Source organism: Arabidopsis lyrata, assembly GCF_000004255.2.
Source record: "Arabidopsis lyrata subsp. lyrata unplaced genomic scaffold ARALYscaffold_3, whole genome shotgun sequence".
Classification (NCBI taxonomy): domain Eukaryota; kingdom Viridiplantae; phylum Streptophyta; class Magnoliopsida; order Brassicales; family Brassicaceae; genus Arabidopsis; species Arabidopsis lyrata.
Window position 1 is genome coordinate 11,925,005 of NW_003302553.1, and position 13,187 is coordinate 11,938,191.

The following is a 13,187-nucleotide window of genomic DNA, read 5'->3' on the forward strand; positions in this document are numbered from 1 at the left end:
TAGATAAACATTTCACAAGAAATATATAAGAAAAGATAAAATATCAATATAGTTTTATACAACAGAAATAGATTTGATCAAACAATGGAAGTTGAAACCAAAGCCTCTCCTCCTACAAGATCTTGAGGGGGACAAAAGCATAAAGAATATGATGTAAGAATTGAATCAATACAATTGTGTAATACTAACCAATTATTAGCCATCAGATGTTTGAACCTGGAAGCTTTTCACTGCGAGAAAACTCGAAGCCCAGCCTCTAGATCTTCCAACTTGATTGTACAAATCTCTTCAGTGTCAACACATTCAAAGCTAAGTCGGAGATCAAGATTCTCCCTCGCGTTAACAAGTAACGTGTCCACCAATCCTCCGTTCATCTCCTTTCTCTGCTTCTCGGTTGTTTCTGCCTCTATCAATGACGCTATCTCCTGCAGAGTGCAGGACTCATGCAATCTGAAACCGTAGAACAGAGTGTCCTCTCCTTGGTTGTTCATCTTGATGTGTAGTATCTGCGCCAGTTCCTTAGCACTGAAGTCGCTGAAATTGAAAAACTTTGTGACCCTTCTGCAAAACCCTTCGTTTGATGCAATCACACGCTTCATGGGCTCACTGTATCCCGCAAATATCACCACGATTTTCCCTGTGTCCATGACCGACATGATTTCTTCCAGAGCTTCTAGACCGTAGTCCTTGTCGTCCGCCTTTTGCATCGGGATCAATCTGTATGCTTCATCCACAAACAGAATTCCTCCCTCAGCTTCTTGGATCTGTCCAGAAATTGAAAGAAAATTTAGATTCTTGAAACCAAAACCCACAAGTAAAATCAGAAGATTATGAACAGTGTTTTCACCTTTCTCCTGGTCTTTGGTCCTGTATGGCCAACAAACTCACCAACCAAGTCTGTACGCTGTACTTCTGTTACCTTATCAGTTGGTAAAATTCCAACCGTGTTAAGCAGCTTCCCAAGAACTCGAGCTACCATGGTTTTACCTGTGTGTTTGGATCAACTAAAGCAGTCATGTATTGATTTGACTTAAAGACAGAAACATAAAGACAAATCTTTTCCTCTCACCTGTCCCAGGATTTCCAAGAAATGCCATATGCGGAGGTCTTCGGGTTCCAATGTTCAGCCCAAGAGCCCTTCGCCTTTCATCTAAAAGCATTCCTTTTGCCCATTTCCTCAGTTGTGTCTTCAGCTCACTTAATCCAACAATATTTGACAACTCGTCCTCAAGTAGTTCCATCTTGGCTTTTGTCTTACCGCATTGCTCAAGCGCGCTTCTTTTCCTCTGTTCTTGGAGAAACCAGCGCAACAATTCCCGTAACTTCTCACTGCCTTGTCCTTGAGGCAGATGGTCCAAAGGAGTCATCCCTTCCTGGAAATACAAAATCCCACAACTATTACACTAGCAATACCATAATTACTAAAACAAAAAGAAACCAATAATCTCAGAGGAGGAACATACATTATCTTTTGCGCTGCAATCTGCGTTATGATCAAGCAGTGTCTTAACAGTTGAGATGTCTTTTGCAGTAATTGAGTACCATACCGCAAGGTGCAATGGTGTCATACCGTTCTGCATAAGCCAAAACCAAATCAGTCCAAAACTTCCCACCTTTCCACACTACAAAAGAGAAGACAGATAACTATAGAGAGTTAGGAAATTACGCTGGCTTTAGCTTCGATAAAAGCACCACGCTCAAGGAGTAGCTTCGCAGCTTCGTTGCAACCGTTCTTTGCTGCCATATGCAATGGAGTCTCACCATACTAAAAAACATTAAACATGATCAATGAAAAATCAAAAGCTCAAGCAAAGAAGAAAACAAAAAGCAAAAACAGACTCACAGTATTCATTGCTTCTAACTCAACTTTCTCAGATCCAGTCCAAGCAAGAAGATACTTAACTATATCAACATTACCATTACCAGCAGAAACATGAAGAGGCGTGTGATACATCTGCAATTCCAATCAAAACCCAATTCCAATCAAAGTCAATACGAGACACATTTCAATAAAGTTTGCTTTTTTAGATTCATGGGCACATCTAAAACTTGAAGATCATGAATCCTCTCAAGATTCGAAAGCAGACCCTAGTCAAAAGTTCAAATTTTGCATCCAGATTCCAAAATTCAACAGAAAGAAAGAGTCAAGAAATGGACATACGACGGGATTGCGTTCATTGAGAAGAGAAGGATTGTCTTTAAGAAGTCTCTGCAAAGCAATAAGATCACCGGAGAGAGCACAATCGTGAATTGTGGTGGGTCTAGCGGATCTCAGCCGCTGTCCTCCACCGTTTTGTCGGTTCATGATCTTCTTCGTCAATCCTCAACAACAAGAAGAAAGAAGAAGTTTCTTCCACCAAAATCTAATCTTTCTTTGGGAAAGATTTTGTCAGAGGATTTTGCGGAGAATCAACACTATTGTGGAGAAGAAAGAAGAAGAAGAAATAGATTAGAGAATGAGAGTACCTCCGCGTCTTCCTCTTTCGTCACTAGTCTTTTTTTTCTTTGGCGTCTCTTCTTCTTCATGATATATGAAAAGACTATTTTACCCCTACCTTAATTTTTTATGTGGACTTCGTTTTTTTACTTTCCTGGTGCCTTCCTAAACCCAGCTAAGCTTTGCCACATTGATTAGCCTAATCATACATATATCATTATTACAAATTTACATAAAAAGATTTTTTTATTTTATTTAGGAAATTCGACAGCATTTTTATGTAACTGTCGATTAGAACTATCTCAAATTTGTTTGTGTGGAAATGAGGGAAAATCATGCAGGTTATTAATTATGGACCATGAAATGGAATTTTCAAAAGAATATTAGAATGAAAATAATATTAAGATTATAAGTGACAGTGAGAACCAATTGTTGTGTACCTCAATATATACACTTTCTGATAAACTCTCCGAGCATTTCCACATTTACACGCTCATTTTTCGTCTTTCGTGTTGTCTACTTAGGGTTAAGTCTCTTATATACAAAACAAACACGTAAGAACCAGATAATACGATAAAGGGGGTTTTTCGACAGATTTCTGACGTTTGGGGATGTGCCTTTAGTCAAGTGGTTAAGTCCACTTGACTCCGCCTTCCCACCGGAGTTCGACTCCACTAAATCGCGTTACCCCGCGTAGTAGGGATTGGCTATGGATCGGGCCTTGTCGATCCAAAGATGTCAAAAAAAAAAAAAAAAAAAAAAAAAAAAAGACAGATTTCTGACGTTTAAGTTAGAAAAAGAGCAATATGGGAGAAAGACTATGACTTGACGTAGAGCGAGACAGTGAAGTAAAGTAAAAAAGAATGAAGAGAAAGAGATGGTTGGTTCACACCGGTGTAATATTTGCCTCAATCTCTTTTAAAGAAAAGAAATATATATATATATATACAGTGGCGGACCCAGAAAATATTTTTACCGGGGTCAAAATATTAGCAATTACCAAAGTAAAATTAGTTATTTATTAAAAAGGGGGAAAAATGAATAAAAATAGGAGTTAGATGAAGTTGAACTCAGGTTAAGGGGGGTCAATACTATAAACTTTAACCAAATTAGCCAAATAATCCTATTGATTTAAGCTTAAAAATTTTAATTATATAATTTAAGGTGGTGCAAGTGACACTCCTTCTACTCACGTGGGTCCGCCGGTGTATATATATGAAGTTACCTCTCGGATTAGTATATCGGGTTAAGTGGTTGGATCTGGATCGGAGTTGGATCTAAGTTGGATCAGATCTGAATCGATCGGGCTCGACTTATACTAGGTACCCGAGTGTTTTTTACCTACCCACCTTTGTCTTTTATAATCTGTTAAGTCGACAAACGGCTCCCATATGACATCAATACCCAGAGCCGTGCCAAGGTCAATGGTTGCCAGAGGCGGTCAAATGAAATTTACCCCAATTTACAAAACAAAGATTCTTATAATAATAGAAGTAAAAATGTTTACAAAGATAAATTGTCATATGACGAAAGTACGTCAAAACCAAAACATAAAAATAGTTCTAAAGCGTAATTTCGTCAAATGACAATTTATCTTTGTAGACATTTTTTTTTTTGTCATCCGTCTTTGTATATATTTTTACTTCTATTATTACAAGCGTAATTTTTCTCCCTTTTTCTCCAACAAAATCATTAGCCAAATGTTCAAAGTCAATTTCTCTAACCAATTCTCTTTCGATAGATAAGATGGCCAAGTCACTCAATCTTTTTTGGTGATTATTAAGTAATACATTATAGTTTTAGTTATAAGATTTATTATATTATTATCAAATTTTGAAATATTATGAAACATCTAATATATTTTTATATACAATACAATTTCTATAATGCATTACTTAATAATCATTAACCTAAATTTATAATACTTTGTTTTGTTTCGTTTCCTTATTTTTTTTTAATAATTTTCTACTTTTAATTTTATTTTCTTATCACTTAGATGAATACAAGTGATCTGTCAATATTGGGCATATTAAACTAAAGATATCTTGTAGAAAAATATGCTTCTAAGTTTATTTCAAAATTTGAGGACGTAGGCAAAGGTTTCTTTGTTATACCACACAGTTTGTAGCGTAATACGATGTGGATTAGATGTCGGGGACTCCTCGAAACGTGACACTATAATAAACGTTGCTTTTACTTATCACATGTATAACTTTTAACTTTTTAACTTAGGTGAGATGAATTAATTAAGTATAGTTCGAACATTTGAATGATGCGCATAAAGGTAAAATTGACATTGTCCGAATTTTCGATAAGGAAACCGGGGTCACATGTTTGACTTGTTGACCATTCAGGTTGTAAAATCATTTTCCTTCAAAAAAAAAAAAAAAAATCTGCAATTTTAAACGACGTTGCTATTTGTTTCCTAATTTTTGATGATAGGATTCTATTATACGTCTTGGTTCCTGCGACAAAAGAGGATGTATGAGTAAAAAACCCAAACAATTAGTCAACAAAATTAAAGAAAGTAAAATAAATTTTAACGCTTTGACCTATCACATAGGGAAAAAACACCATTAACTTGGGTCAAATTAGGTCCAATAATTCGGGATACAAGATAGTACACCTTCTTCTCCTTTGTTTACAGATGCACCTAATTTACTATATATATATAAGTATGCCTTCTTCTTCTTTTAAATTTTAAAACACTACTCCCTCTGTTTCAATATATAGGATGTTATAGGAATTTTTTTTTTTGTTTCAAAATATAAGATGTTTTACAAATTTCTATGCAAATATTAAATGCATTTTATATTTTATGCTTATTTGTAATCTGCAGTCTTTTATATCATTGGTTGAATTTTTTAAAATTAAATATTAAATGATAGCTTTTAAAGAAAAAACAAATTTCTTAAAATGTGTGCTTTTAACTAAAACATCCTATATTTTGAAACAGAGGAAGTATAATATAATTAAGCTATCAAAAGAAAAACACTATCGATCTATTTATATCATATAAGATGAGAAAATCATATCAACTTTCTTTCACCGTTCTCACTATCTTCACAATTCTTTTGCTAGGTATGAATTTACATTTTCTTAGAAGAAATTGTTTTCGAAATCATATTAGTTCTTTAAAAAATCAATTCAACTATGTTATATTGGTTTGATCAAATATATTCTTCATTTAAGAGTTTAATTTTATAATATTAAGTTTAGCTATTTTTTGTTAAATCTATATTACACTTAACAGGAATATGAGTTCATTTTTGTACTGAACCCTAGAAAACCAACCCCCACATATATTTCTAAATTTCTTCACCTATTTTTGTTAATTCCCTACTTTTATAAATTTATATGGCTAAGCATTATTAAAATTATTGTGATTTACTTTATTAAAGACTTTTACATTGTTTTTTTTTTGTCATCAATAATTATTTCCTCACATTTTGCATAGGTAAGTGTTTCAAAGTACAATCAAATGTTTAAAATATATTAGTATTGTATTAGAGTTTTCTATGAAAATTCATATGATACACTCAAATGATTTAATATCTTAAATATTTTTATTATAATCTTTTGTTCCATTTCAAAAGAAATATCTGCATCTCACAATAAAAAGTTAAAATAATATTTTTCTATTTATATAAACTAAAATTACGAGAAAGACATACAAACTAAGATTTTTGTTTCAAACTTGTTTTTTTTTGTTAATTATGTTTCAAACTTGTTATTGTAATAGGAGTGGAAAGTTGGGATTTTGCAAATAGATGTACTGCTATTTTACAAGCTGACCGTTGTGACGCAAGGTGCACGCCTTTGTGTACGAAGAGACATCCACAAGGGGTCTCTCATTGCCACACTGCACCTGGTGGACCTTACAAAGGACGTCCGCAATGTGCATGCACGTGGGATTGCTAATTAGTTTCATTATAATTATAATAAATTTCAAATCATATTAATATTAACAACTTTATAATAAAATAATACAATACTCGTTATGGATTTCTAGCCTGAACATATGTATTATTGCTGATGTCGAATTCTAATCCAATAAAAATTTAATTATGGTAATATTTGTGTGAGAGTTATAAACGACAAAGTCAAAGTAAATGTTTTCTATTTTTAATGCGATTGTTTTGGGCTCACATTTCTTTTTTTTTTTGTTAACGCTCACATTTCAACAGCTTTTTTAATATGATTTTTTTTTCATTTAGTTTGTTCTTTGTATGCTATAAGAAAGTTTAGCTTAAAAAAATTTTAGCTCTCATGGAAATTTAATTTTGTAATTTTAATTTGATAACATTTTCTCAAACTAGTGATGGGGATATTCAAAATATAAATAAAAAGCACCTAAAAAGACAATAACTACATAAGCACTAGCTACAATAACGTTAGGCTCTACAATATTTGAATTGCTCCTACGCAAATTGTTAGTGTTTTGGTCAACTAAATATAAACTAAAAGAGGTGTGATAGTTACAAAAATTTTGAGAGAAAAAAATAATGTTCATGGGGTTTGAAAAGAAGTAAATTATGCTACAACAAAAAAAATCCAGAGAACATTGCTATATATCAAAGTGTTTAACTAATGCTATGGTAGAATACTCTATCATAACATACGGAAAAAACGCTATCGTATGTGGGGGTGCTACCATAACAGGGGCATAAGACAGTATTTATGAAAACGCTATTGATGACATATAATAGCTCTTCTCTCTTGCTAATAATGTAGATATTTATTGTAGTGAACAAATTGGTTTGGTCAAACCATAATATTTTTGTATTTACGTCACGCTGACTTCCTCTTTGATTTTTTTCTTAGATTTGGCGAGTCGTGGCCTCCTGATTGTTTTAAGCTATATATAAATGATACCATAGTTATTTATATACATAAAATTATGGGAATTATTATCTGAAGAGCAAAGACATGGTTTGGAAATCTGAACAACTTCCATGAAAAAAAAGTTAAGACTAACAGGAGAGCTTCTCTTATCGCTCAGAGTGTGGTTAAAGAGAACAGACTTCAATCTTATGTCGCTTCAGGTTTTCCTTTTTGGCTACGACATCATTTTGAGGTTGAGAGAATCTCTCTTTAGTGTTCTTAGAGCTTCGTGTTGCTCTGCTTTCATCTTTGTCTCAGTCTTTGTCGACATTTTTTGGTGTTTGGTTTTTCAACATATAACCAATCACAACACTATCCTGTCGTTTTATGGGTTGTGTTTATAATCAGCAATATAATCATCTTCAGTGAAAAAAAAAAAATTGGTCTATATATTATTAAAACCTTGATTGGATATGCAAAACAAAACACTCTTTTTCATTGTCCGTTTCAATATTTATGGATTATTTTAGTGTAACTTGAAGTTATTTATTAGTAAATAATTAAATTAGGGGAAATTAATGTCAGTGTAATAGGTCATAGGTGCGTGGCCTTGAAGAGGTGCGGGTGCACTCATGTTCTTTCTTTCGCTTTTGTGCAAGAAGAATCTCAACTATTTTCCAGTTTCCACACATACAAAAAATAATTGTACGCATTCTTCTCTTCTTTTTTTTTTTTTTTTTTTTTGATAAATTTTATCGGCTGATCCGGTTAGCCTCGGTAGGAACGCACCGATGTGCTACAATGTGCTACAGAGTGGACTTCTCCTGCGGTCAACAGTTCAACGATTCAACGGACACCATGAATTCCGAGTGGACTCGGGTCGAACGGGCCATGAGATTCATGAGATCCATGAGATCCAGTTGGGCGACCACACTGCGTGATCAGAGTTTGGAGTGCCTTCCGACTAATGCCAGAGGGTAGTCAGGCCGCCTGCATTTCTGGCTACCAGGTAAACCAATTGGGCCAAGGCAAAACTGATAGATTTTCCAAACAAATGTGTTTTTTTGTTTCAAGGGAGAATCGAACTCAGGTTTGGGAGTTTCACCCTTTCTCAAAACTTCCTCTGCCACTAGACCACGGATGCTTGGGCCGCATTCTTCTCTATGTAATTCATATTCTACGAACAGTAAATGTTGAGCATTTTCGTCTGTGCGTATATATATCTTTAGACCTACGGTCTTTAAAAAAATGACCGTTGAATTGATTGTTGGCGTGTGATGTTTTATGATGATAGGATATGTTTCGTTTAGATAAATAAACATGCATGATTCATTATGTAAATTAAGTAGAATTAATCTGATAGTATGAGAAATAAGTTGACTTATTAGGTGAGGGCATACGTACGAATTAATGATGTACATATACGTGACTTGTGTTTTATGTATGATGATGATGGATGACTTAATGCACAAGTAGTCTCGTATATATTGTTAAGAATGAGTGGGACATTGACAAAAATATGACATGAAAGTATTTATAATTTGTGAAGTGAAAATGTAATTAAAGAAATTTAATTATGTATTATTGGAGTTGAACAATATTTTTGGAACAAGTAAACCAACCTCAAGAATTGAAAAAGGTGAATGAGAACATATAGATGATAATGTTTAGGCATGAAGTTGTAACGAGTAAGAGTTATACATTATATTACTTGTATGTCAAGTAACTGTTTTTGGGAAATCTTGCTTGATATAATTGTTTGTTGCATTTCTCACTGATTTTATTTATACCTTCTATTACTATTTAGGTAAGTTTAAGAGCAATAGGGACTACTATGTATAAGTTGACCCAAAAATATATATTTTATGGAAGTCTGAAGACATAGCGCGTAGGAATAGATGTGTACCCCAATACAGTTCCATTGTCCAAATTCCGATAGAAGAAGTAATCAAAACTCAACTTAAGTCTCGTTGGAAGCAGATCACAGCCTTCTCTTGCTTTGTTACATTCTCCAATTTCTTCTTCTGTCTCCTAAATATTTTTTAACTGGGGAGAGAGCTCAGAGAGGTTTTGTTTTTTGATTAGATCAAACAAGATGTCATCAGCTTCTTCTTCTCCTCCGCCTGAATCCGCGATATTTCAAGAAACACCTCCGCCGGACTCATTTCGTTCACCCTCCACAATAGCTTCTCCTCCTCCTCCTCCTCGGCGGTCTCCCTCCACATCACCTCCGCCTGGGTTGGGCAGTCGGAGCCCTCCACCTCCAGCTAGTCCCTCTGGCGAGGGATCTCCTACAACTCCAACTATCACCCCAGGCTTTTCTCTATCTCCGCCGTCTTCCTCAACATTATTATCAACGGGAGTTGTGGTCGGGATCGCCATAGGAGGAGTTGCTGTGCTTGTTGTGGTGTTGACTTTGATTTGTTTTCTTTGTAAGAAGAAACGACGAAGAGACGATGAAGCACTTCCGACTCCCATAGGTAAAACAAAGATCTCAATTACATTCAAGAAAGCGAATCTTTGACTATATTGTTCCTCATTTTTTATGTATCAAACTACGCCGATCATCCAGTTGTTACCCCCACCCTCTTCAGGGCTTGTATTAGGCATACATCAAAGAACTTTCACTTACGGGGAGCTCGCTAATGCCACCAATAAATTCTCTGAGGCCAATTTGTTAGGAGAAGGCGGATTTGGATACGTATACAAAGGTATATTGACTAATGGAAAAGAAGTTGCAGTGAAACAGTTGAAAGCAGGGAGTGCTCAGGGGGAGAGGGAGTTTCAGGCTGAGGTTAATATTCTTAGCCAAATTCACCACAGGCATTTGGTTTCTCTTGTTGGTTATTGCATCGCCGGTGCTCAAAGGTTGCTTGTCTATGAGTTTGTTCCCAACAACACTCTCGAGTTTCACCTCCATGGTTAGAAAAACAAAACAATTAAAACTCTTTTATGGTTTCTTGCATGCTTTAATGTTTTGAATGAATACAATGATTTGTAATAGGGAAGGGACGGCCTACGATGGAATGGAGTTCAAGAATGAAGATTGCTGTTGGTTCTGCCAAAGGATTGTCTCATCTTCATGAAAATTGTAAGTCTAAGATCATGTTTGATAAATATAGGCCATGTTTGTTTATTCTTTACGCATTTATATATTTGAAGACAATCCAAAAATCATCCACCGTGACATCAAGGCGGCAAACATATTGATTGATATCAAATTTGAAGCAAAAGTATGCTTTATCTTTCCTTTTTTATAATGTTTCCATTAAGGCATTATATGTAAATCTTCTATGATATATTCATGAAGCATCTTTGTATTTTTGTGCCTCTCTTCTATATATTAGGTTGCTGATTTTGGTCTTGCCAAGATTGCTTTGGATACAAACACTCATGTATCTACACGCGTGATGGGAACCTTTGGGTATAGATCATCTTGAAGCTACTAAATATGTACATTTATGCATTTTGTACTATTTTTGTGACATCGTAAAAATTACTAAAACTTTTGGTTATGAAATTTTAGGTATTTGGCTCCGGAATATGCTGCAAGTGGAAAGCTCACAGAAAAATCTGATGTTTACTCATTCGGCGTTGTACTTTTGGAGTTAATAACCGGACGTCGCCCTGTTGATGCAAACAATGTCTATGCAGATGACAGCTTGGTTGATTGGGTAATTAATTTATCTGCAAATAATTCAACCTTCACATAATTTTACCATTTGACTGTTGAAAATGAAGCAAATGCTACGTGTGCATGGAAGTATAGGCACGACCATTGCTTGTACAAGCACTTGGAAGAAATCCATTTTGAAGGTTTCGCTGATGTAAGCGTAATAATGAGTATGATAGAGAAGAGATGGCTTGCAATCTCTCATGGTTGCAGCTTGTGTTCGCCATAAAGCACGCGGAAGACCTCGCATGGATCAGGTAATCAAGTAATCGCATTTGGTTTTTCAGTTTAAATACTGAAGGAAAGCAAAATGATTTTCAGTTACGTTCAGTTGTTTTTTTAAAAACAAATACCAAAAATATAAACAACTAACTAATTTTAAGTTATATATAATTTGTATAATTAAATATTATAAATATAAAATTACACTAAAATATAACTGTTTATTGAATTTCCTTTTGGTTTTCGTTTGTTAATTAGATAATATATTGTTGATTTTGGTTAATCTCGGTTGGTTTGATGTTAATGTATATCCCTATGTTTTGCAGTGACCGAACATCAGTCGTTTAAAATAATGACTTCTTAGCTGCATTTTTTTCAGTTTGCCAAATATGAGTCATTTAAGGGTTAATAATGCTAACCAAGCAAGTAATCGGTTTAAAAAACGAGCAGGTAGTTGTACGTGTGCTAGAACCAAGGGGATCACACCGGGTCACAGCAATGTATACAGTTCATAGAGGAAGCACATATTATGACACGAGCCAAAACGATGAACACCACGAAGAAGTGTTTAGGATAAGAATAGGGCACGACCGGCGAGGTACAGTAATCCAACTAGTGACTATGGACTGTACTCTTCCGGCTTGAGCAGTGTGGGTCAAGCCACACGGGAAATGGAGATGGGGAAGATTAAAAGAACCGGTCAAGGTTATTGTGGAACCTCTCTTATTAAATAAGGGAGCAGAAGATGCATGGGTTTTCCCCTGTGAGTGGACTACTCGACGACTACACATTTGAGAAAATATATTAACTCTAATTGAACCGAGATCTATATGTTACATTTATATTGATTTTTTTTTTCTTTGGTGTCTTTCCCTAGAAGTTGTGATGTTAAGACTAGGATTGAGGTTGGATATTATTCTCGCAATTCCTTTACATGCATTTTGTCTTTTATTGGCTTGATGCTGAAATGTTGAATGTCGGTATTGGGATTTGATTTTTTATTTGGATGGTTCTTGTTGGAACTTTTCCAGAATTGAAGATACATATGCATCATGGTACAAGACAAGATTAATTCTCTCTTATTATCACTGTTTTGATTGACTGGAGCAATTGATAAACGGTTTTGGATGTGATGGTCAACTCAAAGTTTTATGGTTCTGGATTTGATTTAGTACTCGGAATTTACTTAGATGATCCTTATACTTGGTGTTATTTAAAAACAAAGCTAATGATTATTAGATAGATTCAAAAGAAGCCCAAGATAAAGTTTTATGAGAAGTCCTTTAGCCCATATAACTAGGGTTTTAGCTAGTAGCTAGAAATTTATATAAAAGTGTGTTTTAAACATCAATGTAAGGGTTAAAGGGTAGCTTTGAGAGTTGTCTCAAAACAACTCTACTCCTCCATCTTTATAAAAATATTAATCTTGAATCATTGTGTTCTTGGTGATAACAAAGTAATCTTTCCTCTTTGAGTTTCTTTGCATGATAAAGCTCTTCATTTTTTATTTTTTTTTGGTTTTAAGATAAACCTCTTCATGAGCTATATATAAGTTCTTAGTTTATTTCTATCTTAGTAAACCTTAAATCTTTCATTGTTTTGAGATTGCTTTCAATGATGAATCATCTTTTTTTTCTAGCAAACCAAGACACATTTAAATTTTAAACAAGTGTTTATCATTTATGTAAAAATAACCGATTACAAACCAACTGTTTATCATTCTGAACATTGGGTTTGACCAAATGTGGAGTTCAATTCTCTAAATAGCATGATCATATATAGGTAAAAAGAAATTAAAGCCTTCTTGGCTGTACTATAGCATTTGCACTTTGCAATGTTCTCATCCAACGATTAATTTACTAATCTCAAAAGCTAGAAAAAGATTATATAAGTGACAATAAAATAACAATGCAAAGTATTTATATGCATACTTTTATCTTTCAAACATTCTATAACAGTTTCCGATAAATATAGATTTGTTGATAATTTAATATCACAAACCTAGCTTGTGTTTACGATGTAATATAGTGT

The 13,187-nt window shown here is 34.3% G+C and overlaps 1 protein-coding gene and 1 pseudogene across 1 annotated transcript; one reads left to right on the forward strand and one right to left on the reverse strand.

The window, feature by feature from the left end:
* LOC9319597 (stage V sporulation protein K) lies at positions 1–2,547 on the reverse strand. The gene is made up of 7 exons (XM_021032836.1): positions 2,162–2,547; positions 1,844–1,954; positions 1,667–1,765; positions 1,464–1,574; positions 1,070–1,373; positions 848–987; positions 1–764 (listed from the first exon to the last, which is right to left on the reverse strand). The coding sequence occupies exons 1-7, from the start codon at positions 2,303–2,305 to the stop codon at positions 228–230; spliced, it is 1,446 nt and encodes a 481-aa protein (XP_020888495.1). The 5' UTR covers positions 2,306–2,547; the 3' UTR covers positions 1–227.
* Positions 2,548–9,806: 7,259 nt separating this feature from the next.
* On the forward strand, positions 9,807–13,044 carry LOC9321722 (annotated as a pseudogene).
* Positions 13,045–13,187: the final 143 nt, after the last annotated feature.